This window comes from Theropithecus gelada, chromosome 2 (genome assembly GCF_003255815.1).
Source record: "Theropithecus gelada isolate Dixy chromosome 2, Tgel_1.0, whole genome shotgun sequence".
In the NCBI taxonomy this organism is placed as follows: domain Eukaryota; kingdom Metazoa; phylum Chordata; class Mammalia; order Primates; family Cercopithecidae; genus Theropithecus; species Theropithecus gelada.
In genome coordinates, this window is record NC_037669.1 from 83,335,932 (window position 1) to 83,354,894 (window position 18,963).

At 43.7% G+C, this 18,963-nt stretch overlaps 1 protein-coding gene across 3 annotated transcripts in view; it reads left to right on the plus strand.

The window, feature by feature from the left end:
• Window positions 1-18,963, plus strand: part of ARHGEF3 (Rho guanine nucleotide exchange factor 3) — a 339,692-nt gene that overhangs the window by 256,331 nt on the left and 64,398 nt on the right. Inside the window, exon 1 of one of the 3 annotated variants that reach the window (XM_025375792.1) lies at window positions 7,114-7,372. The exons of the other annotated variants lie outside the window; for them this stretch is intronic. Within the exon in view, the coding sequence (XP_025231577.1) occupies window positions 7,277-7,372 (96 nt within the window). The 5' untranslated portion in view covers window positions 7,114-7,276. Of the gene's footprint in view, window positions 1-7,113; window positions 7,373-18,963 lie in introns of those variants that run through there. 3 annotated transcript variants of the gene reach the window in all.

Genomic DNA, 18,963 nt, shown 5'->3' on the forward strand with positions numbered 1-18,963 from the left:
ACAGATTCCCTTGGCTCTAATGCCATATTTCAGTGCCACTCTCTGTTTACCACAGCGTTTCTCAGTAGTGGCACTATTGACATTTTGGACCTGCTACTTCTTTGTTATGGGAAGCTATTCTGTGTATTGTAAGTGTTAACAGCATCCCTAGCCTTTACCTATTAGATGCCAATGGCACCCTGGCCTTGTCCACTGACAATCAATCAAAAATATATCCAGACATTGCCAAATATCTGCTGGGAGGTAAAATCACCATTGGTTGAGAAGCATTGCTCTTATGAACCAGAGGCTAGCAAATGTTTATGATGTTTCAGTACAAAACACTTCAGTATTATTTTTTTGAAAAATAAAATTTTGCTAATTTCATAGCTAATTTTTTATTTTAATTTTAATTAATTAATTATTTTGAGACAGATTCTCACTCTGTTGGCTAGTCTGGAGTACACTGGCATGATTATGGCTCACTGCAACCTCGACCTCCTGAGCTCTAGGGATCCTCCCACCTCAGCCTCCTAAGTAGCTGGGACCATAGGCATATGCTACTACATCCAGCTAATTTTTTGATTTTTTTTTTTTGTAGAGATGGGGGTCTCATGTTGTTCAGGCTGGTCTCAAACTCCTGTGGTCAAGTAATCCTCCTGCCTCGGCCTCCCAAAGTGCTGGGATTACAGGCGTGAGCCACTGTGACTGGCTAATTTATTATTACTACTTTTTGCTTTATAGCTGATAATCCACAGGATTAGCGCAGTTGGGAGAAAGAGAGAGATTCTCTCCTTTAACCAGTTTTTCAGAAAATGAGACCTTAAAGAAAATGCAAGAATTAAGACTTCCAGCTTTAGAATATCCAGGGATACTTTTTTTTTTTTTTTTTTTTTTTTTTTTTTTTTTTTTGAGACAGAGTCTAACTTTGTCGCCCAGGCTAGAGTGCAGTGGCACGATCTCGGCTCACTGCAACCTCTGCCTCCCAGGTTCAAGTGATTCTTCTGCCTCAGCCTCCCAAGTATCTGGGACTACAGGCACCTGCCACCATGCCTGGATAATTTTTGTATTTTTAGTAGAGACGGGGTTTCACCATGTTGGTCAGGCTGGTCTTGAATTCCTGACCTCAGGTGATCTGCCCTCCTTGGCCTCCCAAAGTGCTGGGATTACAGGCATGAGCCACTGCGCCCGGCCCAGGGATACATTTTTGTAAATCTAGACTGGAGTCAGTGGACAGCTCCTCAGGCAAAGGGAGAATAGTAATACTGGTATGAGTTTAGAGATGATCAGTGCTTCATTCATGCCATTTTTACCTGTCTAGCAGTAAATCACAGTCCTGATCTGTCAGAATTCACTGCCAGAACTTCTTCAGGTTCCCTCCCCATCAAAACTGAAATTAGAGGAGGAGAGGGGGGCTTGCATTAACTGGGAATGTCACCCAAATGGAAGGGGAGGGAAAAGGCGTTGCAACACTCATGTGCCCAACATATACCTACACCATCCATGCCACATTTGCAGGTAGAAAGAGATGACTTCAGATACCAGGGAAAGCAGATGGAGATACACATATTGGAGGCCCAGGCTTTGGGGGATCAGCTACTGTTCCTTGAGCTCCTTCAAATGTAAACACATAGATTACAATTGAAAGGCCACATTTTAAAATCGGCCATATTCTTTGAGCAACTATGTATTAAACGCCTGCCTGGCATAGAAGTTCAGGAACTGGTGGAGAAGAGGAGGGGAGAAATGTATCTAATTGAACACCTGACTGTAATAAGCATTCACTAATTATTTGATAAATGAATGAATGGATGGATGAACAAGCCTTTAAAGAAAAAGGAACTCAGGCCTGGCATGGTGGCTCACACCTGTAATCCCAACACTTTGGGAGGCCAAGGCAGGCAGATCACTTGAGGTCAGGAGTTCGAGACCAGCCTGGCCAACATGGTGAAACCCCGTCTCTACTAAAAATACAAAAATTAGCAGGGTGTGGTGTTGTGTACCTGTAATCCCAGCTACTCAGGAGGCTGAGGCGGGAGAATTGCTTGAGCCCAGGAAGCGGAGGTTGCAGCGAGCAAGATCACACCACTGTACTTCAGCCTGGGCGACAGAGCAAGACTCTGTCTCAAAAATATAAAATAAAATAAAATAAAATAAAATAAAATAATAAAATATAAAATATAATAAAATATAAAATAAAATAAAATAAAATAGAACTCGCTATTCCTCATGTTAAAATATAACGCTAACAGGACAAAGCATTGTCCTGTTGGCTGAGAAGGTCGTCACAGCCACGTTAGTTTCTGGTTTTATCCTCAGGCTGAGCCTGCTCTGCTCCCAATCATGGGACTGGGATTTAAGGAGTTGACAGATGGTCTCCAAGCCTTGCCTGGTTGTCTGCAAGTCTAAAAGGGGCTAGTAACCAGTGGTGGGCTTCTGTATTCAGGCCCACCATTCCACCAGCAGCCCAAATGACCCCCGCTCAACACAGGCAAGACCACAGGCCCTGGGCTTGGCACAGTTCCTGCAAATGCAGAACAGCCCTCTTTATTTCAGTCTCTAGGCTTCTGGCTGGCAGGGAACACTGCCCAACTGTGAAGCATTTTATAGGATTATAACGGGCTGTGCCGAAGGCAAGTTCTGAAAGACACTTTGTGCCGTTTCTTTGAGTGAAGCTGCCTGTTAGAGCAGTGTTGTTCCTAAACCCATAAACACACACACAGGCAGAATGGGGAGTGCCGGGCTCCTGGGGCCACTTAGCTTGGCGGCATTGCAGGGCTGGACCAGCTTCCCTCAACTATGACACTAACCTTAGGGATATGCTTGGAAGCCCTCCTGCAGCGCTGCCTGTTTTCTGACAGTCTTTGATCACGGACACCCCCAGATAGAGTCCCAGGCAGATTGCACAAAACCCAAATCTGTCAATGGTGGAGCAGTGCATTACATATGGGAAAGGTGCTGAAGTCAGGGACCAAGGTGGAAATTGCATGAGGTCAAAAATACTCCTGAAAATTCATTAAATGCCTCAAGGACCATATACACAGCTTGTATACACCCAAAATTGCTGGCTTGAGTTCATAGGCTTTGTTGTACCAAAAATATATGTTTATAAACACCAGAATCCTATTCTGGGTGGTGAGAAATTCATGCTATAAGAAGCTTGGAAGAATCAGACCACCCAAGGGAATTCCAGATTCCCATCTTTCCTTTTGTAGCTTATGCTTTTTTGCAGCACTATTTAAACTGTTACAGGCCATTAGCAATCTCTCTGCCTCTGTCTCTCTCTCTTTGCCTAGCATGTATAGTGGAAAAGAGATATGTTTGCCATACATATGTTGTGTAGCCCTGTGTATTTATTGATTTTTATGGCTCCAGTATCTTTTAAGGAGAGCAAAGAAATGTTTTAAGAGAAGATGGATACAGCAGCCTTCTCATCAATCAATATGACTGTTCATTGCTCTGCAATAGTTGGGCTTCAACCTAAGTTGCACTTTAACATTTCTTTGGAGGCCAGGCACAGTGGCTCATGCCTGTAATCCTAGCACTTTGGGAGGCCGAGGTGGGCGGATCACTTGAGCTCAGGAATTCAAGACCAGCCTGGGCAACATGGTGAAACCCCATCTCTACAAAAAATACAAAAATTAGCAGGGCATGGTAGCATGTGCCTGTAGTCCGAGCTACTTGAGGGGCTGAGGTGGGAGGATTGCTTGAGCCCAGGAGGTTGAGGCTGCAGTGAGCCAAGATCGTGTCACTGCACTCCAGCCTGGGCAACAAAGCAAGACCCTGTCTCAAAACAATAAAATAAAATAAACATATTTCTTAGGGTTTGTTTACTGTTAACACTGGACTTATGGTATGTCAGACTCCCTGCTTGGCCCTAAGGATACTGTGATGAGCAACCTAGTCCCAGGGCTATCAGACTTCACCAGGGTGACTATTTTCTTCACCAGGTGCTGTAAGTACATTTTCCAACTGGAGAACAAGGTCCAGCAAGCTCTTTTGGGGGTTAAAGCCAGTGGCTTTGATGGCTAGCGTCTTCTAGTTGAGATAGTGGACTGTGAGGGCCAGAAGAGCAGGAGGAGGAAGGGGAGTAAGAAGTGGCTCAAGTAGTTGGGCACAGGTTCTTGGTGACCAGGCAAGCCCTGAGTGAAGCATGTCTCTGCCTCTGGCCCTGACTTTGGCTGCATAGTTAATCAGGGGCTACTTGGAGATGAGGTTACTCTCACACCCCCACCAAGCTTGGCTAAGCTTTTGGGGCACTTGTGTGAGCTCCCCATCAGCACAGCTCAGGCTAAAATGATAAAGTTGTGTTCAGGAATACAAATAGGAAAAATCAGTGGTTCTGAGGTGCTCTTTCCTGCCCCATACCTCTTCTTAGGCAGTTTTCTTCCCATTGCTTCAGGTTGTCTATAGAGGGAAAAAAACTCAGGTGCTCTCTTCAATTTCAGTTGGAACCTCTACTCATTCAGGAGCTTCATTTACATGTGTGGTAATAACAGGCTGGCTACACTGGGCCTGATTCTTTCTGCCTCCAAAGGCAGTCTGTTTGCACTAGCTGGGTAGGAAAGTAAGTGGATTTAGTGCCAGGGTGTGGATTTGATACCTGGGATGAAGAGCTGTGTATTATCAGGTGTCCTGCCTGAGAAGTAGGAACTGCTGGGTTCTGACCTCAGCTAGAAGCAAAGAACATGCAAACAAGGACTAGATATCACCATTCCCACTATCCCCTGTATCCTCAGGAAGTAAAAACAAAAGACAATGTCTCAGTAGATTACCACCTGATGTAGTCATGACTTTCCACATGAAGAGGAAAAAGATTCATCAGTGCAGTCTACAAAATAACTTTTGAGAGATGATCATTTTAGGGCTGGGCATGGTGGCTCACACCTGTAATCCCAGCACTTTGGGCGGTCGAGGCAGGTGGATTGCCTGAGCTCAGGAGTTGCAGACCAGCCTGGGCAACATGGTGAAACCCTGTCTCTACAAAAATACAAAACTTAGCCGGGCACACTGGTCCAGGCCTGTAGTCCCAGCTACTTGGGAGGCTGAGGTGGAAAGATCACTTGAGCCCAGGAGGAGGAGGTTGCAGTGAGCTGAGATCACGCCACTACACTCCAGCCTGAGCGACAAAGACCTTATCTCAAAAAAAAAAAAAGAAAAGAAAAAGATATAATTTTAATATTAAAAAAGCTATAATTTCCCAAGTAGTGCCATGAACGAAGATATTTTTCTTTTTTTCTCTTGAGACAGGGTCTCGTTCTGTCACCAGGCTAGAGTGCTGTGGTGCAATCATAGCTCACTGCAGCCTTGAACTCTTGGGCTCAGGCAGTCCTCCCACCTCAACCTCGGGATTAGCTGAGACTACAGGCATGCACTACCATACCCGGCTAATTTTTAAATTTTTTGTAGAGGCAGGGTCTTCCTATGTTGCTTAGGATGGTCTTGAACTGTTGGCCTCAAGCTACACTGCTGCCTTGGCCTTCCAAATTGTTGGGATTATAGGTGTGAGCCACTGTACCTAGCCAATTTTTTTTTTCTCTTTTCTTTTTTCTTTTCTTTTATTTTTTCTCCTTCCTTCCTTCCTCTCTCTATTTCTCTTTCTTTTTTTCTTTTTCTTTTCTATTTTTTCTTTTTTTTTTCAGCATCTCTGTCACCCAGGCTGGAGTGCAGTGGTATGATCTTGGCACACTGCAACTTCTGCCTCCCAGCTCAAGTGATCCTCCCACCTCAGCCTCTGGAGTAGCTGGGATTACAGGTGTGCACCACCATGCCTGGCTAATTTTTTGTTTTTTTGTTTTTTTTTTTTTGTAGACACAGGGTTTCACTGCTGCCCCGGCTGTATTTTTCTTACAAAAAATTTTACAACATGAGCTATAAGCTTAAGTCCCTTTTGTTCACTATCTTTAATTCTTTAAACCCAGGTGCCTCCCTTCAGCCATAGGGGAACTGGTAAAAGCTTGCTATGGATTCTTCTAGACAGCGTTCAATGCTATTTACCCACAAATATGTCTCTATAGAAAATATATGATATTCTGTGGTAAACTTGTATTTTTTTTAACATAAATGGTATTGTATTGTGCTTAGTCTGCAATTATTTTTAAACTGAGTCTAATACATTGGAGATCTTTCCATGCCACATCCATAGACCCATCTCCTTTTTCACTGCTGCTAAGTAGTATTACACAGTGAGTAAACTTTATTTAAGCACTCCCTATTGATGGATATATTACCATTGTTTCCAGCTACTTTTTATTTTTTACTGCCCCAGACAGGGCTGGTGCAAACAACCTTATAATCAATCGCCTTCTTGGGTATTTCCAGTGTCATTGTTTCTCAAAAAAGGATCCAGAAAGGTGTGGTAGTGCCGGGTCATCCATGCAGAGCTTTATACTTGAAGGACACCCTGTCAGATTGCCCTTGAGTGTCAGACAGCCTTTGAACATCCTAGTCAAATTTAAAAGTGGGTGCAAAGGGAAAGGTCTCCAAGGAACTTTCCGGGGTGGTGGAAATGTTTTGTATACCGACTGTGGAGGTGGTTATACGGGTGTTTATATTTGTCAGAACTCAACAAACAGTACTCTTAAAATGGGTTCATTTTGCCATTTGTAGATTATACTCCAGTGACATTCATTTAAAAAAAAAAAAAAAAAAAGCCTGGGCGACAGAGCGAGTACGAGACTCCGTCTCAAAAACAAAAAAAAGCGTGCAGTGGCCTGGGAAGAGGGCAAGAGAGAACACCACCCCTTTCTAACGTGGGCTTTTACAACGCTCGCTTTTCCCCCAGGCTCCTTCCTGCCGCCGGGTGTCACTAGAGCCTCCTTTCTCCCCGTCGCCCGGTTTCGCCCCAGCCTCCTTTCTACCCGCAGCCTCTCTCACCGGAGAGTGCCAAAGAACCCGAAAGGACCTATCACGGGGTCCGCCAGCCCCGCAATCGCGGCCCACGCTCCGCGGGGGCGCTCGGAGTCGAAGGCCCGCTGGGAGAGAGAGGTCCCTCTCCACCCTCGGGACCGCCCCACGCCCCTCGCAGCTCCAGTAGGAGTCCGTGCGGCGGCACGTGGGCGTGGGGCGGTGCCGAGCCGGCGGCCCGCCCATCCCCACCCATCAAGGCGTGGCTGGCACAGCCCCGCCCACTCGGCTCCGGAGCCCAGTCGAGTCCCGCCCGGCTGGAAGCCGGCTGTCGGTGTCTGTGTCGCCGCCGCCGCCCGGCATCGTGGAGCTGGGGCCCCCTTTCGCCTGGGAGTTTTGTAGTCGCCTAGGGTCAGCGGTGACATCCCAAAGGGCAGGCCCGGCAGCCGCCATGGTGGCCAAGGATTACCCCTTCTACCTCACGGTCAAGCGGGCGAACTGCAGCCTGGAGCTACCCCCGGCCAGCGGTCCGTCCAAGGACGCCGAGGTAGGGCCGCGCCCTGCACCTGGACCTCTAGGGGCCATCTGCCTGTCTCGTCTCCCTCCATCTCCCACTCTCTCGGCGCCCGCCCGGTGTCACTGTCTCTGTTTCCATCTCTCACTTTCCGTGTGTGTCACTTTCTCTGCATATCTCACACCGTCTTCTTTGTGTCTCCCCGTCGCCATCTCTCACCCTGTCTCCTTTTCTCTAGCTCTTTCTCTGTGGACCAAACACTAGCTGCCCCCTCTCTCCCTGTCCCTCTACCTGCCGGTCTGGAAGCAGCCGCCTCCTTGCTTTTGCAGGGCTCTCAGACTGTTCATCTTCTGTCTGGACCCTCAGAGAGACTTTCTCCTACTTGTGAGCAAGCCCCAGTGTCAGGGAAGGGCTACCCTTTAAGCGAGTTTCTTTTTGCCTGGGATGGGAGAGCAGAGGGAAGTTCCAGCCCTCTCACCTGTCAGACTTGGCCTTGCAGCCTTTTGGCAGCAAAGACAGGACACAGCACCTCTGCCTATCACCTGTGGCCAGTGAGGGTCAGTCAGCCGAGGGGCTAGGGCTAAATGAGTAAATTGGAGTGTCTCCCACATGGATCTTGAAAATGAATTAAAGTCCTCAGGGCAATGGAAAGCTGCCTTGGAACATTGGAAACATTTCTCTTTCTGGGAACTTTACTGTGCCTTGCGGGCGATGTGAAGGAGTGCTCCCAGGTAATGTTTAGTCTGCCTTTTCCTCTTGCGTGTTATTTTCTCTGGCACATGGCTCAGTGGTCTTAAAGGTTGGGTTCAGCTGGAGGAGAAAGCATCCCTCTCTTAGAGGATCTTAGGGAATACAGTCGCTTTCACTAGATTACAGCTTTGCTGTGGTCAAGCTGCAGTGGAACCCACAGGACCCAGGTGGTCATTGCCACTCATGCGTGTATCTGGGAGCTTTCCACTCTCCCACACCTCACTCTGCAAACATCACCACGGCCACCGGGGAAAGGCTGAAAGCAGGTGTGCATCCGGCATTGTCACAGCATTCTTGAGGTTCCACCCACTCGCCTTCCTTAGGTCTGCTCAGCTGTATGCACTTGGCTCACTGAATCATGTATATTCAGGAGCACACCATCAAAGATTCATTTCCTCTAGCAAGAGCTGCTCCAAGCTGACAGGACTCCAAACAGTCTCTGGTTGTATTCAGCTTTCTATAAGCTGAGCACAAACTAACTTCTCCCTCACCTAAACCCAACCCCACAGCCCAGCTCAGTTTAATATTATCACAAAGAGTTTTTGTTGCCAGCAGCTGTGAAAATGTGATGGCCCTAGTGGCATCTGGAGTCTTATTTAAGGTTTGATATGGCAGCACCTGCATAGAATTCAGGTTGGTCAGGCCTGGAATGAATATAATATTTTTTCAGTGGGAACTTCCTGATTTCATGAGCATAGGAGCAGCACAATTGGTGCCCACTCTAACTCCTTTTGTAAGGAAGAAAGGCATAGCCAATGTAATTAATAAATTGAAGTGGGCCAAAGAGTGAGGATAGCTGAGGACTCTAACCAGTCCCTTCCTACTATCACTTAGTCCTGTGTTTTTGAGTAGTTTAGCTAAAGGCTTAGGTAAAACTTGCCTGCTTAATTTTATTCTTATACATAGAATATTGATATGTCTATATATCATAAATATGATGAAACTTATCACATGTCAAATATTAATTTTCTTCATTGGTAGCTGGATCTAGACTATACAATATGACTTATTTTCCTTGTATGGGGATATCCTGGTGTGAGAAGTAAGGAAGGGGTTGGAATAGTTTTGGAGATAGTTGGTAAATATTTTTCAGCTATCACCATTGGGGTTTTTGTTTGTTTTTTAGTGTTTGATTTAAACACTAAATCAAGTATGCTTTATACACTTTGAGGCAGAGATATCTTTTGACTTCATTGATGAGCATATCATTTTCTGATAATGGAAACTGGCAAAGTTGGAAAAAGAGACCTAAGTGAGTTTAGGGGGTAGTTTTCTGGTTTCACTATCAGTGCAAAAGGCGGCTAACCCTTGTAGGCCTAGCTTCTCCATAAGCAGTTAACTAAAATATATTTTCCACCAGTAGGTGTCATCAGTATTCGTAAATGTTTAAAAAATAGCATTCACTTGTCAGCCTTTTGAAAAACATGATTATATAATTGTTTATAAACTAGGCATTGACTGTTAATTCCTCTGAAAGTATTTTTTTAAGAGTGATTGTTTTCTTTGTAGAAAGAATGTGGTTATAATAAAAAGAAAAATGGATCTATCCAGAGGCCTTTCTAGGAAAACAGGACTTGTTGACCTTCAAAGGCCTTTGCAATAGAGCACCTGCGCCCTTTAAACATTTAATGGCCGTGTGTAATGGCTGTTCCTTCCGGATTTGCCATGGGTAGGACAGTGCACACAGCATGGCACTGGCAAGTGCCTTCTGGCATTCACTCCTATCCTTGCAGCAAGTGAACTGGGGAAAGCCACTTAGGAAAAGGCTCCTGGAGAACAGGCAAGCAGCGTTGATGTACATTTGATACCACGCACTGATTAAAAAAATATGCAAAAATAAGCTTTCTCTTAAAAGTAAAAATTCTACTCAAGATTTAAGTGATTTGTAATTTTTTATTTGTGGTAGTTTCCAATGAAAGCAAAAAAAAAATGATATTTTAAAAATGTATTTTTATTTTTTTAAATGATCTATTTTAAGCTTTTGAAAATATTCAACAGGGATTATAATATTGCTGTCTGTTAGTATAATACTGCCTTTTAATGCTATTTCTTATGACATGGGGATTTGAGTTGGGTGGCAAATGTTTAATTTTAATATCCGTAATCCGTGAGATCCTGCTGGCTATAATCATTAATTGTGAAATATAAGGAACTTAGTTCACATGGCTGTAGACTTTGTGGATGAAAAATGTGGTATGATATGAGCATTAAGCTTATTTCTTCTAATCTTCGATGCAGCTTTGTTCAGTTTATCTGTTTTTGTATTTATTGGTCATCTACTTCCCATGCCAGGAGGGACTGGTCTATATAGGTGCCCTAAACTCCTGATCCAATCACTAGAAGAAAATGTGTTACCTCTAATGAATTATCCTGAATGTAAGTTAAAAATCAATATTTCCCTGTAGTGAAGTTTGCTTTTTAAAAAGAAGGCTTAAAAAAAAAATGTGAAGAAAAGGAAGCAAGCTCAGGTAAGGTGGACACATTGGCTAAGGAAGCTAGAGCCTTGTGAGAAACTTTTAAGAGTTTTAGGTCCAGTTCATTTTTAATGAAAATACAAAGAGATGTTTCTGTTATTTTTGAGAATATATCTGACAGCTTGGTGGACAACTTACTTTCGGTTTTAAAATTTACCATCTTAGATATTGGTCAGATTAGGCCTGATTTAGTTAATGATATTTGTAGCCATTGCTTTTGACTCTCAGCAGTTTTTCAAAATTTGTAGCGCCATAGACCATAGGCCTATCTCATGAATAGCTGAATACTGCCCTGGGTCTCCAAAGTATAGGTTCTGATTTTTACTTAGCCAGTAGCCTTGCATGACCCTAAGAATAATGACATGCACCTAGAAATGACAGAGCTCTGTTCCTTTTCTAAGTCTACTATGTCTAGTGTCTCACTTGAGACCCCAAACGTGTTGTAAGGTTAACATAAAGTTTGTACTGTTCTCTCCACTTTATGAATAAGGACACTGAGGGGAGGTGATTTACAGAAAGCTGCAAAGAAAATCAGAAGCTAAGCCAAGATCCAATGCCAAATTTCCTGATGGATTCAGTCCAGCATTTAATATCAGCGTCCCTTGTAGCATCTAAGGGTGTTTACCTCTGTGGGATAAAAGGTGGGGTGGTAATACAAAACTTAATAGACATGCAAAATACTTTAAAATATTATCTTCTAAGTATAACCTTGAGCACCTTACATAACTGAGAAGGTATCCTTTAAGGCTCACTTCTAAAGGGCAAGGTGAACCCTATGCTCCTGCCACGATTTATGCCTCTATCAGTCAACATGTGCATTTTAAAATTGTATGCACCTCGGGCTGTACTCCTTGAATGTCAGCTGAAAAGCTAAAGGGTTACTGGTTTCTAGTAATCTGTACATTTCTTGGAATCTGTATCATATTGTATTCAACTGATAGTATACCTGAACAGCCACATGAAAACTAGTTGTAAGGAGTTATTACAGTTAGAATCCTGTAATTTCTTCAGATGATTAAATAGACTCCAGGAATCATATGACCTCAGAGATCTTGCTGGGTGGAAAGCCACACGGAGCTACCCAGAAAAAGGCCATCACTTGCTGTAGGATCTGGTTATGGTCATTGAGCCATCATTCTGAGGCTGTTCAGTTGGAAAATTATTTTGGGAATCTTGGTCCTTAAAAATGCACATGAACTAGCAATAGAAGAGGAAAATGTGTTGACTTTACATGTGTACATTTAATGCTGTTCAAGGGCATTGACTAGAATAAGACTGCCTGAGTCTCAATGCTGTCTCCACCACCTGCTAGTGATGTGGCCTTGAACAAGCTACTGTGCCTCTCCAAACCTGTTTCCTCAACGGTAAAAATGGAAATGATGAGAGCTCTAAAATGAGATGTTTCATATGCACTGCTAACCATAGTGCCTAGCATGTAGTAAGTGCTCAGAAAATGTCATTATAATTACGACCTTTACATCTCAAAACAGATTCTTAAAATGGTTTTAAGAAACATGATGATCACCAGTCTAATTGCCTGAATGCTGTTTTACACACAGCAGTGCATTAGGGACTTTACTGTAAGTCCCTTAATCGTCACAGTAATCCTATGAGGTTGGTATTCATACCCCCTTTTGTAGAAGGAGAAACTGAGGCTCAGAACAGGTAGTGGCTTTCCCAGGATGGCTTTAATACTGGGTCAAGGAGATGAGACTAAAAACCCAGTTGACCCTGAAGTCTGTACTTTTCCAACCACATCACATTGCCTCTAAGTGACTAAATCATTGGTTGTCTCACCACATAACATGGGAAGGATGAACCCACCTGCCCCAAAAAATTGCCTGATGCTCGAAGGCCCATTTTTTCCTGTCTGGTTAGGAAACCCCACCGTTAGTCAATGCTTCTGGCAGCCCACTTCATAGAACGGCTGCAACTCACGGGAGTGGGGTTTGCAAGCCCCCATTTGGGAGGGTTTGAGCAATCTTCATTTTGTGTTTCTCAAGACCAAGGAGGCGGTCTTTGGCAGAATTCTGCATGCTTACCTCTGGAGGTGACACCGTTAGTTCTGTTAGTCATTTTGCTTATCTATATTAACCACAGGCCTTCTGTGTAAACCAATCACTGGAAGGCCCAACTACCATCTGGATATTTGCAAATTGTGTCATTTTCTCAAGACACCCTGTGATTACCCATAAAAATCCTGGACAGATGCCACTGTTTTCATAACTACTGAAAGAAAATAAATTACTGATCACATCCTAATTGTGCAAAGCCCTGTGTAAATGTAATTGTTACTGATGATGTGTGTATCTGGAAGGGCTACTTTGTGATGTATGTGTGCAGTTGCCTTCCATAATTTGTCAGCCTTGATAGTGGGTAGAGGTCACACACAAAATGAGGAAATTGCCATGACCGCATTGCCACTTATTCTTATATTGGCTCATGGACTGTCAGGAGTGAAGGCCAGAGGTTTCTATTGCCTTCCTTTTTTTTTTTTTTTTTAAACAAGTTGACACCAGTAACTAGTTTAGAAGACGCTGTGTCACGTCCAGTGCAGTGGCTCACAGCTGTAGTCCTAGCACTTGGAGGCTGAGGTGGACGGATCACGAGGTCAGGAGTTCAAGACCAGCCTGACCAATGGTGAAACCCCGTCTCTACTAAAAATTCAAAAATTAGCCAGGCGTGGTGGCACACACCTGTAATCCCAGCTACTCAGGAGGCTGAGGCAGGAGAATCACTTGAACCTGGGAGGTGGCGGTTGCAGTGAGCCGAGCACCACCCCAGTCTGAGAAACAGAGCAAGATTCCATCTTCAAAAAAAAAAAAAAAGAGAGAGAGACTGTGTCACAAGTTAATCAGGAAAGGTTTCCGAACATTCTACTGGCTGGGAAAGGAGTGATTCTTTTTAAGTCTGGAAACACTTGTGCCCGGACTTTCTGTTTGGACCATTGTGTCCTTTTGAGAGAAGGTAGCCCTGATTATTAGTAAATTTCAGTTAATTGGAGCTGAACCAGAAACCTTAATGGTAAGTTCACTAGACTTTTTTCTTCTTTCTGGCTCTTAAGATGAGGAGGAAAGGAGTAGCAAAACAGGCTTTTTTTTCCCTGAGGATTTATGAAACAAACAAATCCAGCCTCCAGGAAATGACCCCGGGTCATTGCATCAGAGGACTTCAGAGTGGGAAAGGCCTGTTGAGAACATGTAGCCCAATCTTATCTGCTGCCAGATCCATTCAATCTCTGCTTAAACACCTCCAGGGACAACATTTTAGATTGTATACAGTTGGCCCTCTATATCCACTTGTTCCATGTCCACGGATTCAACCAACCATTGATCAGAAGTGTTTGGATCCCAGGACTTTGGGAGGCAGAGGCAGTAGGATTGCTTGAGTCCATGAGTTTGAGATCAGCCTGGGCAACACTGCGAGACCCCATCTCTTAAAAAAAAAAAAAAAATCAAAGAATTCACCAAGTGTGGTAGCACACACCTGTAGACCCAGTTACTTGGGAGGCTGAGGTGGGAGAATTGCTTGGGCCAGGGAGTTTGAGGCTGCAATGAGCTGAGATGGTGCCTCTGCAACCCTAGCCTGGGTGAAAGAGGGAGACCTTGTCTCAAAAAAAAAAAAAAAAAAAAAAAGGAAAAGAAAATATTAGGGAATAAAACAATAAAAAATAACAATTTTAAATAATACAAATAAAAAACAATACAGGATAACAACAATTATCACTTACATTCTATTGGGTATTTTAAGTAATCTAGAAATGATTTAAACTGTAAGAGGATATGGGTAGGATGCAGGCAAACAGTATGCCATTTTATATGATGGACCTGAGCATCCTTAGATTTTAGTATCTGAGAGGGTTCTGGAACCAATCACCCCTGGATACTGAAGGATGAGTGTACTCCATCTGTGTTCAGTATAGATGACAAGAAAATCCTTTCTTAATTGTAACATTGCTTCCTGGAGCTGTATGTTATTCAGTAATACTTTACTTTTTGTTTGTTTGGTGGTTTTTTTTTTTTTTTTTTTTTTGAAACAGAGTCTCACTCTTGTTGCTCAGGCTGGAGTGCAGTGGTGCGATCTCAGCTCATTGCAACTTCCGCCTCCTGGGTTCAAGTTATTCTTCTGTCTCAGCCTCCTGAGTAGCTGGGATTACAGGCACACGCCACCACGCCCTGCTAATTTTTGTATTTTTAGTAGAGACAGGATTTCACCATGTTGGCCAGGCTGGTCTCGAACTCCTGACCTCAGATAATCCACCCCCCTCGGCCTCCCAAAGTGATGGGATTACAGGCATGAGCCATCGTGCCTGATCCAGTAATACTTTCTTATGTGTTACGCCCTTAAGTATTTGAAAACTACTCTCTCTCCACACCTCTCCCACTCCACCCACGCATATGTGCATTCTCTCCTCTCCCTCTCTCCGCTCAGATGCTTTCCTTCTCCTGGCCTAGTGCTCCTTGTTCCCCTAACTTTTCCAAATGTGACATACTGTCCTATCTCTTTCCTGTCCTTGCTTATTTCTTATGGACATCTTTAGTGTGCCTGAAAATCTTGAGTATTGATAAGTGCAAAGACACTCTATGATGCTGTGTCAACAAACAGGATTTCTTTTAGGCTTAATATGCTTCTTTAGAGAAGAGAAGTACACTAATACATTGGAAAAGATTTTTGAAGTAAAGATGACAGACTAAAGATTAACATTGTTGTCATATAAATAATTTATACAGATATTTAAAAAGTACCCTAAGATATTCATTGACAAATAAGCCAAAGATACTAGAAGGCAGTTCACACACAAGGAATGGTAAAGATTATTTAAAATGTTCACTCTAGTAGGAATTATAGAAATGAAAAAGGCAATAATAAGGTGCTATTTTATACCTAATTGATGTTGCAACTATTTTTAAGACATAATAAAACCAAGCTGGGCGTGGTGACTCACACCTGTAATCCCAGCACTTTGGGAAGCCAAGGTGGGTGAATCACCTGAGGTCAGGAGTTCAAGACCAGCCTGGCCAATATGGTGAAACCCAGTCTCTACTAAAAATACAAAAATTATCTGGGCGTGGTGGCGGGAACCTGTAACCCCAGCTACTCGGGAGGCTGAGGCAGGAGAATTGCTTGAACTCAGGAGGCAGAGGTTGCAGTGAGCTGAGATTGTGCTACCGCACTGCAGTCTGGGCAACAGAGTGTGACTCTGTCTTAAAAAATAAAAAGAAAAGAAAAAACCCAATGCTGTGAATGTTGCTGGAAAATAATACACTTATTGGTGGGGCACGGTGTCTCATGCCTGTAATCGTAGCACTTTGGGAGGCTGGCTGATGCAGGCAGATTGCTTGAGCCCAGGAGTTGGGGACCAGCCTGCACAACATAGCAAGACCTTGTGTCTATTAAAAAGAAGAAAAAAGAAAAGAAGATAACACACTTTCTGTGCATATTAAAAGACAAAAATGGTTCAGATATTTGGACGTAGTATTCTAGCTCTTGTGGGGAAAAGGCTGTGTTTCCAAAGTTGTTCATAATGACATTATTTGCAATAATAGTCATGCTTTGTGTTTGTGCATTTTACAGTTTCAAGGCACTTCTATATTCTTTGGCTCTCCTGAGTGTATAATTGTCCTCATTTTAAAGATGAAGATACCAAGGGTCAGAGAGGTCCAATGATTTGCTCAAGACCACACAGCTGGGAATGGCCTAGCTGGAGCCTGAAGTCTGATGGTTTGGTTCCAGTCTAGCATCCTTTCCTATTTAACTGGACAGAAAAGCCAACAACCTCTCTGTCCTACAATAGAGCAATAGCTCCATGACCATGGCCTCTGGCACAGGGGTCAGTGACATCATTTGCAGCCATTACTCACTAGCAAACAGAAATACCCTAGTGTTCCTGGAAAAAATAAAGAGAAAAAAAGTTGAGCATGATTATATACTCATTGTAACCATGAGTTACACCATGTGTAACCAGGTTACACATTGTAAACCTATGTGTGTGCATATGGGATGTAGAGAAGTGGGGACAGGTATGTTGCAATGAGGACACCTTCCTTTTTCATTGTGCTCAATAAATCCAGAGCAATGCCACCCTTTGTTCAGATAGTAGTCATTTTCTTTTTTTTCTTTTCTTTTTTTAAATTTTTTTTGAGACAAAGTCTTACTCTTTTGCCCAGTCTGGAGTGCAGCAGCAAGATCTCGGCTCACTGCAACCTCTGCCTCCTGGGTCCAAGTGATTCTCCTGCCTCAGCCTCCCAAGTAGCTGGAATTACAGGCATGAGCCACCACACCCAGCCAGCAGTCACTTATTTTCACATGCATTTTCTCCTTTGAGCCTTGCAGTAGCTGAGGGAGCTGGGCAAGGCAAGGACTGTCCTTTTTTTTTTTTTAATTTTGCTATTTTGTTTGTTTTTAGGTTTTCATTTTTTAGTTTTTCATTTTTTCTTCGTTTTTCTTTTTTTCTGGAGCTGTCCTTTTTGTTGGTCAACTGAGGAAAAAGAGATTCAGAGAAATTAGGAGGCAGGGCCCAATGTTGTCCCTCCTTGCCCAGTCTTGACCTCTTGGCATGTCACAATGTTGGCTTAAGCCAGTCATGGTTCTGGGTAGGTGATAAGCAGCACTGTCTCTCTGGGGGATGTTCTAAGTGAACCCCATTAAAGTTAGCCAAAACACTGTACAGAGTAATCTCCAAGTGCAAGGTCCTACTTTAAATTTGATGTGAGATCACTGTTAAAAAGCCCACAAGGAATGGATAGATACAAACTTCAGTACACATAGGTGATGTATTTTGTTTGTTGGTTTGTTTTAGAAATAGGGGCTTGTTCTGTCGCCTAGGCTGGAGTGCAGTGGCACAATCATGGCTCTCTGCAGCCTTAACCTCTCAGGCTCAAGCGATCCTCCCACCCACCTCAGCCTCCAGAGTAGCTACAGCTGTAGTCCTAGGACTACAGCTAGGACTACAGGCGTGTGCCACCATACCTGGCTAATTTTCTTTCAATTGTTTGATTTTTGTAGAGTCAGGGTCTCATTGTGTTGCCCAGACTGGTCTCAAACTCCTGGGCTCAAGTAATCCTCCCGCCTCGACCTCTCAAGGTGCTGGGATTACAGGCATGAGCCACTACTTCTGGCCACAACATATCTTAAAATGATGTCTTTCTGAACTCTGCACACCTAATGCTTGCAGCACAGGTGATAAATAGTAAGAAGAAATACAGCATTTCCCGAGGGCACTCTTTCTGTAAATACCGTTAGCATTAGAAGTTGGCAAACTGATTGAATTAAATAAAGCTGAGAGCCTGTGTCTGAACCCTGAAATAAAATGTAAAAAGGAAAAAAGAAAGGTAAATGTTTTGGACTTGCCATGGGCTGTCAGATTTGGAAATGTGGAGTCTTCCTAGAGGAAGACGCTACAGAAGGAAAAGGAACAAGCTAGTGGCGGAAAGAGATGGAGTCCGGCCAGATGGCCGAGGGGGGCAAAATGGTGAGTCTTCCCTGTGGGTGCTTTCTCAACCCAAGGCCAGGGCAAGCTCCCATTTCAAGTGTGCTATCTTATGTTGGCATACTAACATTTCATAATCGCGAATGACGCAGGCATGTCAAGAACAACCCCAGGCAAATACAGAGAAGATAACTAAAGGTCACTGGGGAAGACTATTTTTAATTTTTGACTTCACATGGGTTCGGGGGCCAAGGGGGCGCGGTGAAAGTGGCTCATCAATATCGTGTTAGGTTTTGGCAGTCTTAGTTCATTTTCTCATCCCTGGTCAGCCATCCTGGTGATTGCGTTGGGGATGTCTGGGTGTGATCTTGCAGAAGGAGTCAGAAACCACTGTCAAGAAGGAAATAAAGAAGAGGGAGAACTGATGGTTTCTTGTGTGTAAGCCACAGATGCATGATGAACTGTCACCTCCACCTCCTTCCTCCTCAGATGTTTGATGGTGACTTATCTGAGAGCTTTGAAGGAGAGAGCATCAGAAAAGACACGTTGCATTCATTCGTCTCTGAATGCTTTATGCCCAGGTTCCAAGGGCCTAGAAGAGTGAGCTTGATTCTGACACCAACGTCAAGGAACAGGAGCTTGCTTCGGAAGTCTCTTAAATGCAGCATTTATTTCTAAGCTGGTTCGTACAAGAGCTTCCCAAGTAGCAGAGGACAGGGCAAAGGTAGGCTTAGGGTCTTGGCATTTCAGAGTCTGTTTCTGGAATGAGAGGACTGGATTAGATCGTTATTTTCCAGAAGGTGGGTTTCATACCACTTGGGCAGCTCAAATCTTACAAAGACAAATCACAAAATAATTTAATCACTTTCCCTTTTAAATTCTCTGATTATGTCAAGTTTCCACTTGGAATTAGTGTGTCTTTAACACCTCCCCATCACTTGATAATTTCCCTGTGTAACTAAGTGTAGGCC